Source organism: Falco punctatus (assembly GCF_963210335.1).
Source record: "Falco punctatus genome assembly, chromosome: Z".
NCBI classification, from domain to species: Eukaryota; Metazoa; Chordata; class Aves; order Falconiformes; family Falconidae; genus Falco; species Falco punctatus.
Genome location: NC_137586.1, coordinates 5,158,933 through 5,175,666, shown reverse-complemented (window position 1 = coordinate 5,175,666; position 16,734 = coordinate 5,158,933). Strand labels below are relative to the sequence as shown.

The following is a 16,734-nucleotide window of genomic DNA, read 5'->3' as shown; positions in this document are numbered from 1 at the left end:
CCACTGAGTCAGGTCATTATAGAAGTATGTAAGTATGCGTGGAGAATAAACTACCCAGGGAACGATGAATACACAATCCACTCAATAGACATATGAAACATGTCAGTACTTACACATTTATCAGGGGGCGTGTTTGCTTGGAGAAGAAAAGTAGTAATGTGGAATTACTACGTTGGTTTCCCATTATTTATAGAGATCAGTGATGGTACATCCTTAAGCAAAATTATCAAAACCAAATAACAATGGTGGTCTTGCTAGCATCAAGACTATATTACAGGCACATACACAGGGAAATATGGAAATATGTTGGCATAGCAGAACAGCAACTGACTACTCTTTTTCAGGTATTCCCCAGCCATGTTACTTCATCAATATTCATCCAAATTTTGTTTCCTTCCCCAGGAATTGCAGGTCCCCACTTAAAAGCAGACCAGACTTCACTTCATAGTAAAATGGAAAGTTCTGCCTGTAACATGATGACTAGAAGGAAACCAGCAGCTGTTGATAGTGTTGCAATGCCAGCTCCAGTATTATCTCTCCTACCTTCATCATCAGCAACATCTGAAGCAGGTGATGTTGTTTCCCTTAACCCCCTCTGTTTCTTCCCCATTTTCTTCCTTCTGGCACTGCGTTGAACAATATGTGCTTGTACTGCTCTTCCTGATTGGAGAAGTAACTTCAAATATGCATATCTAATGTGATAATCAGGCTGTAATTTTTCTAACACTTTCTTATCATGATCATATTTTGGCATATCAAATGTATTTTACTCACGTACCACCACTTGTGCAATAATGAGGACACAAGTAGCACCAGCCTGTATGGTCTAGCAGGGGACTCTGAAGCAAGGCTCTTGGGTTCCTTTCTCAGCCCCGTTGTTCATTTATTTGAATGCTCCCCACCCCTGTAGCATGAACATGCCAAATACACAGTGAATAGCTAAGGAGCAGCTGAGATTTCTTTCTGCATACTTCAGTGATTTTAGCATAATATTCTGTCTTGCAAATGCAAAATTGTCTGGGGCAACGAACAGCGATCTAAAATATATCAGAATAAATAAGTCAGAATAGCATGTTTTTCAATCAACTTACATTTTGTGCTTCTATTTTGAATCAGATCAGAGAGATGATAGCTTTATACAGTCAGAAATTGAGCCAAGTCATTCAGACATCATCACGCCTTTTCTTGGGCATGGATAGAGAAGTTAATCTTGCATTGTGTCTTAATTTCCAGTGAGCGGGGGACCCACAGTACATTACCCTACATGCAGCCATTAGGAGTTCCATAGTCTTTCCAAACCTTTGATTCCACATTCACAGAAAATGTATTTGTGTCACTGAGTTATGGAATTATTACATATTTAATTATTCAATTGAAAGTGCTGTTTCAGTGCGCTCCTTTTGATTTTCCTCTTATTTTCCAAATAAACAGTGAAAACAAGGGTTCCATGCTGTAAAGTAACCTCTATACAGATAAATTTTTACATTAAAAAATCACGATTTTGTGTTTAGTCTTTAATACTTTTTTATATATAAACTAAGGACAGATTTTTAATGCAGTGGAGAATGAAAGCACACAAATATTTTATGATCAGTTTCAAGATGAAAGTGTATGCTTGACTGCATAGTTCATTCTTTCCATTTTCAGAAGTCTAATTAAGTTGTTGGTTTATCTGTAGCCCAGATGTTGAAATAATTTAGTTGAACAGTGAAAGAAACTGTGTTAATGGGAAAACAGGACAGTGCTATGGGTTTCCTGTAATTAATAGGGAGCTCTTTGAAAATTCCTCCATTCAAACCCAGTCAGCAAACTGAGCCCAGCTGCTGAGCAAATAATCTTCTCTGTGCCATGTTCTTGCAAGTGGCCTCGGGTGACTCCAAAGGGATGGAGAATGACAGGCAGCAAGAAGGATTTTAATGCTGCAGACATAACAAAGCCATTCAAACTAAAATTAGGGGACCGATGGAGAACTTCCAAGAGGTCTGATCTACCTGGGCTCACCTCCTTGTTCAACACCACCGTGCTGGAGTGGGTCCTCCAGCCTGCTCTAAGCTATCCTTGGAAATGTAAATTTTTGGCAGAGATTTCTCTTTTGCCTCAGAAAGCTATTTCCAGCATGACATCAATCCTGCGTGACTTGCTGGCATGGCCTGCGGCCATTTCAATTTGTCTTTGTCCATGAGATGGAGCCTCACTGCATCCACATACCCCAGGGAGGGCAGAAACCCTGGGCCTCCGTATGCCTTAAAGTGTTTATTTGACAAGTGTAAATATTTAAATGTGTAAAGCTGTATTTTAAGATTACTGTAGGTTATTGCTTGTTTGGGGCAACTAGATGAGGTTGTTTGGGAAAAGGTTGGAGGAAAAGTACAAGCACCTGTGCTGCATCGAGTATTTCTAGTTTCTCTTCACTTTGGGCTGGATTTTGCCAAATAGCTTTAGGCCTTTACAGAGGGAGCATGTGGCCATGCAGTCTGGGGAAGTGTAGGGAGATAAATGTGCCCAGGCTAAAAAGTGTCCCTCCAACGCCTCTCCAGCACGTAGAGGTTGCCACTATGGTGTATCATCTCTGCAGAAGCATATTCCCTTTTTCACATGCGTGTTACTATTCAATACTTCCTCTTTAGCCCCTTCTAGATGAACTCCACCGGATAGAGCAAGATAAAAGTCTTCCTCCCAAAGCAAGGTTTCCACACGTAAACAACAACGTATGTGCAGGAAAAGAACAACAAAGCCTAAAAAACAACGCAGCCCAGCTTGGGACCAGGGTTGGCCAGGGTCTGTCTGGAGAAAATGGGAAAGATTAGTACTTAGCTTTGCTTTTCAGCAGAGCAGTATATCACATGGCAATATAGGAAAACATTTTATATCAAAGATTGTTCACCAAGAGCTTCCAGATGAGTTGATAACACCTAATGGCTCTCACTTCAATAGCGGTTTATTTTGGCAGATCTCCCTGATATTTTGTCATATGCACACCTCATCAAATCTTCCCCCTGCAGACCTATCAGACTCCTTTCCACATAGTCTCTCTACACCAAATGTAGAATCAGATGTCCCTGACTCTTAATAGTCAAAATAATATTTGGTTTCCTAATATCTCCTTATAAAAAACCTGGCCTGAAAGCATATTACTTACTCAGTACATGCATTCTGACTATTGGCAGACTGTGTAAGAGAGCTCCAATACTTTCTAGAGCTTGTGAGTTCAGAGTCTTGCTAGGAAGAAAAGCAAAAGCATTATTAGTAGCTTCTAACAAGCTTACTGAGGAAGTCATAAACACCCCAAAGCATTTATGAAAGAAAAATTAGTACAGTAAACCAGCACAGAAGTTTGGGTTGGGTTTTTTTCTGAATGAGAAAATGAGTTTCAGTCCAAAAGGAAACAGACTGTCAGCTTGCAAAGTTTTAGGAGGGCAAAAAAGTATCTCAGCAATGTGAAGGAAGACGCTGAGAGTGGTGTTTAGCTTACGGATTTACACGTAGGTGTAGATATCTCCCCATAACTGCATATCAGTTCATTTCGGAGAACTGGGCAGTTTGGCAGTAAGCAGATCCTGCCTTTGCTCCACTCAGGCACTGTCTACTGACCATCAGGCTCCATCGAGGACACTCAGCATGGGTGACTTGGACCTCTTGGGTGCCTAAGACACCCACTGTAATTGGCAGGATGAAAAGGAGACCTGCACCTTCCTTATCTAGTATCAGGGTGTCAGAAAGATGTCCATGGCCACCTTAAATGACATTGAGTTCTCATTTTAGAAACAGAGGTCATCCTCTACTGACCATCTAGACCAGATCTCCTCTGACTGTGATGGGGTGGTAACACTAAGCTGCAGAAACAACCAACTACAAATAAATCTCAGTACAGACATAAAATCTTTGTAGATGCTTGGCTAACGCTTCATTTCAAATTTGTTTCCTGTCCTTTGGCTTTCTTTGGAAGTTGAGAGTAATGCCACATCTCCTGATTTCACCATGAACCTTGCATTTTTTCCTTTATTTCTGCTGATTTCCATCAGCAACTGAAAAATTTCAGCTTTATTTTCTGGGAAAATAATTGCATCTTGAATATGGGAATTTTAAAAAAAGTATCTTGGAAACGTTCCCTGACAATAAAAATAAAAAGGAAAAGGTGAACAATGAATATGAAAAGTGTGCCAAATATTTGATTTCTTAAATCTTCTGACCAGAAACTACACTCAGGATCTGCGAGGGACTCAGAGGAGTCGGATGCTTAGGGCTGAAGTATTGGGACTATATATGTCAATCACCAGTGAGGCCAGATGAGACTAATCATTTTGTGTGACATGGATTTAACCTTTTTTTGATCAGATGACTTAGAAATAGTTCACTGCCACTTGCCCTTAGGGCTCCTGCAACCACACTTTTTAGGGGCAACCTACGTGAGAGGAATTTTGTGCAAATAATTAGCTTCTCCTAAGCAACTTGGATATATTAATTTCCTTTCTCTTTTTCTTTGGTACCAAAATGACTGCATTCCTCTTTTCTTTTGTCCTCTGTGAATCACAAATTGCAAGTGGGTTTTATTTTTATTTTTGGTGTGGGGAGTGGGTTACATATGGAAAATGTATTTTGTTTTGTAATTAATGAAAACCAGACATTGGGAAGCTGGCCATCCAGGTCTTTATTTATAAGAAAGCATATGTCTGTGTTTTGTTTATGACTCACTCCTACTTCTTGCATTGTAACTGGGGCTTGTTTACGCAAGCTCTTTGCTGAATCCAAGGAACACGGTGGTATAAGAGCCAATAATTTATTTTCTCCAAGAGGGGAGACCAGTGAGTGAGGTTTGTATGCTGAATCTGTCAGAGCCCATAGCGAGGAGGAGGAGATTCTACCATTTGACGGCTCCTGGTTATCTACAGAAAATGCTACAATAGCAACTTTATTTAAACTACCACTAGAAGATGAGCCTGTTAGCCATGAAGGGAGTGATAACCCCCAAATGAACTTTTCTTGAAATCTTGTCTGCTCTGGAAACTTCAAGGATTTCAAACCCAAATGCCTGCTTGACAGTCAGGTGTAAATTAAGTTTGCAAGTAGATGTGGGCTGAGGTTAATTTAGTGGGATGTTTTATTCTTTACTGAAAAGAAATTCTGGACTCCATTGTTTTGTTTCCAGCAGCGCAGAACTGATACGTTAGGAATGAAAGAGAGTACCGGTTATTGCAACAGCAGAATTAATACATTCTGTTTCTCTCACAAAGGGGCAGTTACACAGTAAAGCTGTGTGCAAATCCTGAACTCTGAACAGGTGTAACGTTTGGTAAAGGACAATGAGACAATTTAAGAAAAACAAGCAAGGTCTTGTGTCCTAAGGAAGGTCTCATGTCCTAAGCAAAGGACCAGGAGCCAAGAAATGCTAGGTGCTCTTTCCAGCTCTGACAATGACTCACAACGTGACCTTGGCAAGAGACTTAACTACTTTGGACTTCATTCAGATCTAAAGTAAGTGATCTGAACCAGGGGTAAGCTTACTTCGGAAGCCATTAAAGTCAATTATATGACTGAGTAGTTTCAGCTAGTATCTGCAGAGATGATAGTTAAAGAAACCCTGGCAGGGGGCATGAATTTGCCACAGGTGAAGTGACCCACACAGTTTGTCTATGCCCACTATTTTCAGTAACAAACACTTTTCATACTAACTGGCATCCATGGCAAGAATCAAAGGCTGGGGTGAAGACATCAGGAGTATATGTTTGGGGTATAGAAAGTTTAATAATTATGGTGGGCTAATATGAAAGCTATGCTAAGCAGCCCTCTATTCACTCCCACTAGAGGTTTAGAAACGAGAACGAAGCAAGCCCATGGTAAAATATTGCTGTAGAAAAGCTTTGTTGCTTTAGAAGAAGGGAAAGACAGAGAAAACTCTGGAGACTGCTTTAATAGTCAAAGTTGTCTTTTCATCTAGGGCAGTAAAAAAAGAGGTAACAGCAATTCTTCTAGGACTGTAATAAATAATCCTATAATATATATATTTTTTTAGATTATGTTCTATGCAGAGTCCTTTCTTACAGCCATCATCTCTTCAGTAGTCATCTTCAGCCTACTGGGCTTGAAAGCGTCTGATCCTCATGACGCTGATAGCAGGCAGAGCAGAGTTTCCATTCACTGTCGTTCAACTTGTCCCTGTTTCTCTCCTTGTCTCCCAACAGCCAGCTCACCACTGAAAAAAAGGTTCAAGCGCCGTGAAATTGAAGCAATCCAGTGCGAGGTGCGCAAGATGTGCAACTACACCAAGATCCTGTCCACAAAGAAGAATCTGGATCACGTGAACAAGATCCTGAAAGCCAAGCGGCTGCAGAGACAATCAAAGACAGGCAATAACTTCGTCAAGAAGCGGAGGGGGCGTCCTCGGAAGCAACCCCTTTCCTTCGATGAAGACTCCAGAGACCAAATGCCCGTTCTGGAAAAATGCATTGACCTTCCCAGCAAAAGAGGTCAGAGACCGACACTCAACCCTTTGATATTGGAGCAAGCAGCCACTCAAGATACAATCATGGCCACCATCGAGGCTGTCATACACATGGCTCGAGAGACACCACCACCGCCACCTCCTCTCCCTCCCCCCCCACCTCCGCCCTCTTTCCCTCCTCCCCGGATGCCCCGGATTGGGAAAAGGAAAAGCAAGTCCCCACAGGAGGAAGAGGAGGACATGAAAGTGAAGCGGCACCGGAAAAGCAGAGGGAGCGAAAGCGAAGGCCTTCCCTAAGGCCGGCGCACCTTGTCGGATGTCGGGTGCCAGTGGTGGGGCACTCCGGGACTGAGGGACGGGAGGCACGCGGTCCGCTCCGCCCCTGCGGCAGCACCAGACTCACTCATCCCTTTGGTGGCTGGAACCCGTCACGGAGAGCTGTGCCAGCCGGAGTCCGCATATTCCTCTTTATCACTTTGGCCCCAGCCCCCCAGGAAAGAGGGGGAAAGTGTGTGGGAAAGGTGGGGGCTAAGGGGGCTGGGTGTGTGTGTCAAAGCTGGGGAGAGCGTCTACTTTGCAGAGTTTCCAAAACTAATCAGCATCTCAGCATTGCTGTTCTCGTACCGTACCCGGAGGTGGGAGGTCATCCTCACAGAGAGCTGAACATCATCACTAGGGCTGCATGCTCGACTCCGATTCTGTTTGGCGGGCCAGGTGAAACTAAGAGTAACCATACCATAGTAGAAATCACTGTAAAAAATTTAAAAAAAAAAGAAACAAGAAAAAACCCAACAAAAAAAATGTAATTTTCTCAACTGTGATCTTGGTTATAATCTGTTTGATTTTTATTTTTTTTTCCAGTTTTATATACCTACCGGGCTTTGGGGCAGCATAACCCAAAATGCCTGACTCCTGCTAGAACTATATATTTCTTTCTCATTTACTTACCTAGTTACAACTAGCTGCAATATAGGCAATAGAAAAGTAGAGCCTTACACGCGCGCACACTCATTCCGAGTGCTATCCCAAGGAACGATGGAATTTCACAGCATTTAAAGTAAGATGTACACAGATACTCAGTTACGCTAGCATGTTTCTCTGAAGCAACTTGGCATTTTCAATGGCATGTCAAAAAGGGGTCATCCATCAACCAAGTTGTTTTGATGCTCGGTACATGAGTAGAGAACAGCAAGACACTTCTGGGGAATAGAGTTATAGTAAACATGGACAAAATCACCAAAAAAAGAATATAAAAAAAGATAAAAGAAAAAAAAAAAAAAAAAAAAAGGACAATAAAAATAGAGTAAAAAGACAGGGCCCAAACCTACCAGTTCTTACCACCTGCAATTCCCAGTGAAATTGATGGGAAACCCAGGATCAGAATAATTTGCATTGGGTAGCAATGCCTTGATACGTTCTTTTAAAGAAAATAGATAAAGTAGATTGTTTTAAAAAAATAGACAACAAAACCCTATGGAAAATAGGTTCTTTCTTGGCAATTATTTCTTAAAAAAGAAAAGGAATAAGTGTTCTTATTTGAAAATAAAAATAAAAATGTTCAAAGGGTATCACCACTGCAATTGTATTAATGCCACTTTGGACATGTTCTCCAAGTTGTGGTTGCCTTAATAAACTAAAAAAAAAAATTTTTTTTTTTTTTTTGTACATAATGTAATTATAGAGCTCTCAGTCTGCATGGATGCAAACTGTGTGTGACAAATCGTCTCTTTAAATGGTCAGTTCAAACTGTACATTTCTCATTCGAGTTGTACGTTAGCCACTGATTTAACTTGGGTAAAATACTCAAGAAACTTTTCCACAGCCCAGTTAAAAGGTTTAACTAAAACAAAGACTGAACATGAAACTGTTCCATTGCAGTAACAATGCTTTTAAAAAAGAATTCCATTGTTGAAATCTGAAAATAAGTACTTTCAACTTTCTTTCATTTCTTTTTAAAGTCCTTCAGTACACTTAACACCTGGCATGGTAAGAATGGATATTAAAATGGGAGGGGGGAGGGAAAATTCCAGTAAGGGAGCGGGGATTGGAATTATTTAAAGATTCATAAGCCAACTGCTATTCCCTTTTTTGAGAAATCTTTGAACTGGTTTATTGCCAAGGAAACTTCAAATAGCATGACACTAAACAAAAAAAAAAAAAAAAACAAACAAAAAAAAAAAACACAAAAAAAAAAACCACAAAACCACAAACCTAACAAAAAAATGTCCCTGCAGAAAAATATTGTGTTTCTATTCTGCTATTTATTTACAAAAATCATATCAAGACTATGGTGTTAAAGGGACACTGTAAACATACAGCTCATTATTTTTAGAGACTGATTTTTCTTCTGTGATAGCACCTTAGTTTATTAAAACTGAATGCATTTGGTGTTTGGATTGGGTTGGGAGGTTGGGAATGGGGATATATTTTGTTTTAAAGTCTGGAACAAATCTTGAGATCCTACCTCCTTAACACTGATAAAACGAATCACAGAATTCTGTTTCCAATTTGTTTTGCATCATTCAACATACTCATTTGTGCTTTTTGTTTTCCAATTAATGCAGCTTAGAAATAAACTGGCCGGTCGCTCGTTCTGTTGCAACCAATTTTGCTTTTCAGTTCGCTTGAATTAGTAGTGTTATTGACTGAAGTTGTCGGCCTGCAGAAAAAAATCCTTAAGCCACCTTGAGCTCCTCCCTTCTTCCTTAAAAAGCATTGGATTGAGGTCTGGTTGATTCAGAAATCTCTTGTGTTTTCCATCTCTCCTTTAAGCCTGAAAGTAGGTGACAGTGTTGCTTAAAACGTAAGAAATACTCTGTTTGGTATTCCAGGTAGCCTGTAAGATGAAACTAAGCCAAACAACTTATACTTTATTGTCAGTGACCCCTCTATTAGCACTGAAGGACATTTCAATGCAAAGTGAGTGGAGCAAAGGTCTGAAAGGACCAAATTCTGTCACTGAAAGGCCATCAAGCTTCAAGAGGTGTCAGACCTTTACAGAGCGCTGATAAAGGCTGGATTTGGGCTGGACAATGCACTGGGATGCAACAACCCCCACAGGGAAGGATCACTGGATGACCGCTGCCTCCCATGCTCCCAAACTTCTGGAAAAAAAAAATTCTTTTACCCTTCAAAAAAATACTATCCAAAATGTTGCTAGAGGCACAGTGCTTAAGGAGAGTGTCCGCTGAGAGGGTACAGCCCCGTGTACCCTTCACTGAGAAAAAAAAAAAAAAAAAAAGATGTCCTTTTGGTCCTAGAGAAACTAAGTTCAAGACTTGGTAGCTGCAAGCTGTCAGTATAAGATGGGCTCTATCCTGATGCCCAAGGATTGTTTTTCATGGCATGAAGGTGCTGGTAGAGCGTGACACAGTGGCACAGCCTTGGTGGTTTGTCCAAACAACAGCCCAGGGCAGCCAGTCCTGGCCGGTAGGAAGATTAGCTTGTTAATTTGTATGAAAGCAGGCTGAAAATACTGTTAGATGGCACTCAGAATTTGTGTTCTGCATGTTGCATAGTCTATAAAGATGATAAGCAGGTTGCTGACAGAATAATATTATAAGGCGATGTACTACATGCAGATCATAAAGGATTTAGTTTTAGGGCTTAAGGCTAAAATCCCACTCCTGCAGTTTATTACCCAACAATATTCCAGTAATGAGCTTTTTGATATTTTTTTTTCCTACCACTAGGAAGATTTACTGAGGAACTCTAAATTCTCTCCACACATTTCCAAGAACTGTATAAAACTGGGGAGAAAGCCCTTCTGCTTATTAAGACCAAAAAGAACTTTCAAACACCTCCGCTGTGTCACAGATTAACACACGTCTTAGCATGCTTCAATAAAATCACAAAACAAATATCATGTGGCTCTGAGCCATATGAAATGAGACCAAGGGTTTGCATCCCCTCCACGGGTCTTGTGTTCCTCGACCCAGCGTAAAATTGGGAATGGGGACAAACGTGTGGGGAGAGAAAAAAAATCAAACCAAACCAACCAGCCACTTGTGTCTCTGTAAGCTTCATACTGCCAGTTTCTTGAGACCTTTCAATATTAAATTTTCTGTGAAGCACCTTGCATGTTTTTGGGCAACTGTCAACAACAACAACAAAAATAAAAGAAAAAAAAAGGAAGAAAAAGGAAAAAAAAACAGAACAAATAAAGTAAGTGATAATAGTCACCTGCTACTAGGGTATCCTACAGCATGGCCCGTGATTCTTCACTTGACAGCAATGCTTTGGACCATTCATGTAGAATATTCTGTTTGTGTTGTTGCATTTTTTGGGTAGCGTCTGGTGCAATGAGGTGCTGGTTTGTCACTGGGGCTTCTGAGTGCTACAGCAATACGAGAAATAAACAGGAATTGTTGTTCCATACACAAGGATGTCCCTAACTCTTATTTTCACAGGCCTGATTCAGGACTGCACTTAAGCACATGTAAGTAGCATCCTGAAGAGTAAAAAGAACAACAACAACAACAAAGAAAAAAAAAAAAAAAAAAAAGACAGGAAAAAAAAGGAAAAAAAAAACCAGGATGGTTTTCTGAATTGAGAAAACAAACATCATGCCCTTGCAATGCCTCTTCCTTCCATATCATCCAAAAACTGGGGTGCAGCAGTTCTGAGATAATTAGAAGCACATTTCAACAAAGGACACGTATTTGAGATCTCCTTAAGATGCCTGCCTAGGCTGTATAAAACACTACACAGAAAAAAAAGAAAAAGAAAAAAAAATTAAAAACATGAAAAGAGCTGCCAATTGGACAACATGGGGAAGCAGTTCAATCCCATGTTGGTTTGTTTTACTTTTCTTTTTCTTTATTTTTTTAAGCTATTTCTTAAATAATAAATGCACATGAAGTGTTAAATATGTATATACTGTATTTCAAAAAAAATAAAAAAAAATCAAACGAATGGGGCACAAGATTGTTCTATAAGTCGTGCTGGCTAATTTTTAGTTTGTATTCATAAGTGGTTTTTAAAAGCCTTTTTTAAAGTGTAATTTGCATGTTCTACTTTGATTGTATGTAAACATATTTTAGAGCAAAAAAATGTATTTGTATTTTATTGAATATAGAGGCAAGAAAAAAAACTTGTACATTGTTTGAAATGTTCTTTTTGTAACAGTTTTTATTCATGAAGCATTTTTGTACATTTAAAAATGGATATGGACTTGATGTTCTTTGAGGCTTAGATACATCTGGCATGCTTTAATGTCATGCTCCTTCATGATCTTAGATGTTGGTTTTTAAACATTTTTTTCTAAAACAAAGCTCAGTCTTTTCGCTACCAAATCAGGTTAGCACAGTATAGAGCACTTAACTAAGAAAAAAAAAAGAAAAAAAAAAAAGTTAATCCTATTCATATGTTATTCATTGTGTGAAATTAAAGGAATTCAATTCAGTCTAACATGAGTTGTGAATTCTTTTGTCTTATTTTCCATCTGTTTCCCATCACTAAGGAGTTTAATAGCTTTTGGGATACTAATACCATGCATTCACAAGCCTTCTTTATGGTAATGGAGAAAAACATGCCTGGGTTCTGTGTTTTTTTTTTTCTTTCTTTTTTTTATTATTATTATTTTTCCCAGAATATCCTTAAAAGTTAAAAATGGACTGTGCAATGGGCCCTGTGGACAGAAGGGGGATTCACACTTGGAGGCTGTGCGTATCACCAAACGAACAGAAACATCTCTGGACCCAGCTGTGTCCTCAGGCACCAGTATGGTAGTACTCACCACCCAGGTGGGATTTTGACTCCTGAAGCAGATGGAGCATCCCTCTCCAGATCCCTGCAGAGAAAGGAGTCCCAGGGGCTCGGTTATGGACAAGGGGGTGACAGGAGCCAACCCTCTCCTCACTGAGCATCACAGATGAAGGGCTGGAGGCCGAGGGGTATTTTCCATTCTGTGAAACCTCATGCTGTGACTACAGGACTGGGAGCTGGTTTTAGCATGGTTTTAAGTTTCTTTTCCAGTTGCTGCTAAGAGTGGTCAGCTGCCTTTGTACAGTCAGCCTCAACATCCACAAGTTCTGCAGCAACATCAGATTTCATGGTTTTCTCCTCTTCAGAGAGGATCCACCACCCTCCCTAATGACTCAGCAATCTGCAGCTGGAAATTAAAGCTTGTTTCCTGGAGAAGGCAGTGATGCTCAGGCAGGACAGACGACTTGGTGTCTTCTCATGTTCTTCCCTCCTGAAGCTTTGCTGGATGGGTTGGCTTGGTGGGACCAAGTCATCCAACTGAAAAGACTACCCCTCTGACTGCTGTTATCACAGCTATTGCTTCACGTCACTGTAGTAGAGTTGCTCCAAAGATCTCAAACTTGAAGGTTTGGTGTGTTTTTTTTCCTTTCTCCTCTTTCTAACACTTGCATAGCTCCAGCTTTTGACAACAGTTTTCAAAAGCTCTGACACTGGTTTTATCGAGCTCTGTGATGTATAAGCCACTGGTCTCCAACTTTAACCATGTTTTTGTAAAAGGTCTGTGATAAGACTCCCTTGAAGCATCTGTCAGCTGACAAGTTTCCTGCTGCAGATTCTTAGGACTGATTTCCCCTCCCATCAGCTCTTTTCTGAGATTTGCCTCCCACCACCACTGAACTCTGCTGTACTGTCATGGTGTCACCTCGCAGGCATAATGGAGCAATGCTGGTAGAGCTGAGGAGCAAGAGCTGGGGATGTTGATTTTCTGTCATTGGAGGGGGGCAAGGCATGAGGGACTCCATCTGTGAGGTCATCGTGCTTTCTTACCTCTGATCTCTTTGCTTTTTCACCAGACTGCTGACACCATGTGCAGGGTCAGAGCACCATACCCCTCACCAGTCTCCTGGGCAGGGAGGAGTCTTTCATCAACACCCCCATCTGCTTTCTCAAGGTAAAGTCAGGCTCTTGCTAGGATCTCTCTGCAACTATTCCATGCCGGGCAAGTACTCCAGCACTGCTTCTATGGGTTAAACCACTTCTGAGAAAAACCTTTGAAAGTCTTAGAAACAAAGTTTAGGAAATTCACAGTCTCTGGTAGGTTGTAACTTCTTTTAGGTATTCTTTGTTTAATGGGATAATGTTCTCATGTCTCATTTTCCATGAGTTCAGTGTTTTCCAATTTTCCTTAGAATACTTTCATTATTATTCTCTGCCCTGAAATAATTGAAAATATTGAAAACACCAAGCATATTGGAAACAACTGTCATCAGAAATAGTGATCTTTTCTGATTATCCTCCTTTTTTTCTGAGCATTCTTTGCTCATAGAAGTAGTGAAGGTCAATTCAAACCTTCTTTGGCCATTGTCCATATTATTGGAGTATGAACTTAGAAGGGAATTTTGCACTCTACCCTCCAGGTATGGATAACGAGGTGAGTACTATCCATTAGGTCCACGTATGAACTTAATTCACTTTTGATGATGGAGGTTGTTTGTGTCCCCCCGGGATAAGGTGGCTGACCACAGTGACTTTAACTCATCCCCATCTGGCAGAGACAAGCTTCACCCTTAGCCTCGCTCTCCCTCACTGTACCGTTTCCCACCAGACTCCAGAGTTATCTCATACGTTGTATTTATTTTGTTTCAAAGAAAGTTTAGTTGGTGGAAGTGCCTGCAGCTTGTATGCAAGTTGTGTGAGCTCATGACAGTGTTTTTTGCTATTTGGTAATACAGAGCATGCACATAATTTTAAGACAATTCTACTGTTATTAAGTAGGAAATTTTTCCAGTGACTTTGAGGGGATCAGTGAGAGGTCCCGACTCAAAGCCCTTTGGTCCATTTGACCTGACAAGTTCTAGAAAACAAAGGGAAGCACAGAATTCAACCTAAAAAATATTTTACTTTTATGGGCAATTAATGAACCACATCACTAGTGCACTAACGTAGAGATTTTAATACTAATAGAAAGCATAGAAATCACAGTGAAGTGTGGCATATCAAACAATCTATGCATTTTTTACTGTGAACTGCAGGAATTACTGGTGTGAAAGCACCACAGGAGTTATAAGAGGAGTGTAACAGAATGTTAGTGCAGTCGTAAGTCATTTAATTATGGCAATTAACTTTCTTTATAACACAGAGCAAGACCCACTGGTTCACATTCTGAGCTTATGCAGATCTGCACTATCAGTTTCAAATGTGTTAAAGCAGTTCGCAGGAGCAGAAGATCTGTTTTCATTTTCCTTATGGAAACTATTCATCCCAAAGGGGCTTTGGAGTGCCACTGGTAATATGATGTAATACAGACTACTGTTGTTTGTTGCCTGTAAGAACTGTCATATCGAGAATACAGATCTTTGTTAAAAATCAAATGTTTGGAAAACCAGCTTAGCAACTCTGGTAGCCAGGTCACCATGGTTTTGAAGAGTTGTGGTAGAAAGAAGAGGGCAAAAGAAGTGGAGAGTCCTTGAGAAAAAGGGGAGACATAGTTTTCTGTGTATCATGAAGATATTTAAATATTAATATCTATTTCTTCCCATGACTCTGTTACACTTCAAAAAAATTCGGAAAAAATTCTCCGGGTCCTAGGTATCATCAGCCCTGCATAAATCAGGCATATAGGAAGCCCCATGTTTTTTCTGCAGTGCTTGACACAAATGTAGATTGTATGGCATCTGTTTGGTTGGCGGGATTTATCACCTTCTGGATCTCCCCCAGTCAGTGATGCAAAGCACAGAACAGGGACCCTGTCATCCCTCTGTCCTTTTCCAGGTGACCTGCTCCAAAAGAGGGAGAAAACCACAGGTGCAATTGTTTGACTGGCCTCGAACATCTTTGAGAAGGCATGAAAAAGTTGTCTGCCTCCATTCTACTCCCACACATGCTCATATCTGGCAGTTCTTAAACTGTCCCACCAATGTTTTTGGTAAATAATGTTCCGATTGAATCAATAGAAGTTTTGTCATTGACTCAAAAGGAATAAAATTCCCTGCTGCATCTCCCTGATTTATCATGCCACAACAGTATTTGTGGACTCAGATAGCTCTTAGTGTCTTCTGATTGCCTGGCCTGATACTCTGTTTATATACTCAAAGGACAAATATATCAAGCAGAAAATTAGTTAAAAAGGGCAAACTGTGAAAGCCTCTGCAAGGTAAAGGCAAGGAAGAGAGCCCAGGAAGAGCATCTGTGGGTGAGCATTTTCAGATCATGGCAAGAACACAATTATAAAAAGGATGAAAAGTGATCTCTGAAGGAAGCAAATGATGGCAGAGCTGTAATGAAGATAATGACATAGGAGGGCACTGCTTAGTTTTCTAGAAGACAGAAAAAAATAATAAAGCAGCACACTTGGAGGGGAAGTGATGAGTTCAGAAACACAAAAGGACATTCACTGGAGGGAGGGAGAGGGAGAGGCTGGGGGATATGAAGATTTAGGTCATGGGGAGAGTATAAAAATGGATCTTGCAACAGAAGATGGAAGAGGCAGCCTGCTTGCTTGCTGGGACTTTATGGCTGCTTTCTAAGCTGACCCAGCACTCATCATTTATCCCCATTAAACAGCTACTGTCAGGGAATAGTTAGTGACCATTAGTCCTCAATTCTCTCTCTTTAAACTGAGGATAAATAGATAGTTATGGCAAGAAGTAAAACTTTCTTTGCTTGAATTATTGGTACCCAGAGTTTCAAAAAATCCTGGTCAGGGATCGGTAAATGACAACAAAGGTCTGTCAATAAAGACAGCAGTTGTACGGAAGTCTGCTTACAGAGACAGGACTTCAGGGAGATGCTTTCTCTGATATAAGTGGACTTCCTTTACTTCAAATATATTACAATAATGAGTAGGTGCTGTTGATCCCATACCTTCCTACACACAATTTATCTTGATAGAGCATCTACCCTGAGTATCCAAGGGTCAGATACTTCCAACTATGTGTCTCAGCAGCTGACTTTCTTATGGGGATGCAAGGTGCTTTGTGCTCAAGAACAAGCCCTAGTGCAATCCCATTTGTTAGAAGTGGCAACTAAACACTGAGAAAATGAGAGCCGTATCATCCAAGTTGTGCAGTGCTATTGGGAACTTCATTTCTGAATATTTTAAGCAGAGACCATGGAGTTAGTTGAGGGACCTATTGCAAACTTTCCAAAATGTGGATCCTGGTGATTCTTGTAAAAGTGTAAATAAAATCAAAATGAAGACTCTGGCTTGAAGGCAGCTATTACGTTTTTGCTCAGGATACTGTGAGAAGCCTTTTTGGTTTGCTTTGTTTTCAAATGGTGGTTCACCAGAATGTTATCTCCAGAATGACCAAGGTGACCTTCAGGGATCAGATCCTACCATCCAAGGATGTCTTTGCTTTTTCTTCCTG

General features: G+C 40.5%; 1 protein-coding gene and 1 long non-coding RNA gene across 7 annotated transcripts in view; one reads left to right on the top strand and one right to left on the bottom strand.

Annotated features, from left to right (window-relative positions):
* Positions 1-11,848, top strand: part of SETBP1 (SET binding protein 1) — a 264,044-nt gene extending 252,196 nt beyond the window's left edge. For 5 of the 6 annotated variants that reach the window (XM_080370915.1, XM_080370914.1, XM_080370913.1 and 2 more), the window contains 2 exons: positions 403-570; positions 6,180-11,848. In XM_080370915.1, coding sequence (XP_080227041.1) covers positions 403-570; positions 6,180-6,736 — 725 coding nt within the window. In that variant the 3' untranslated portion in view covers positions 6,737-11,848. The remainder of the gene's footprint in view (positions 1-402; positions 571-6,179) is intronic. The other variant, XM_080370916.1, reaches the window with a different exon arrangement.
* LOC308056087 overlaps positions 9,948-16,734 on the bottom strand; it is a 31,845-nt gene continuing 25,058 nt past the window's right edge. The window contains exon 2 of the long non-coding RNA XR_013924701.1: positions 9,948-16,731. This is a non-coding gene — a long non-coding RNA (uncharacterized lncRNA). The remainder of the gene's footprint in view (positions 16,732-16,734) is intronic.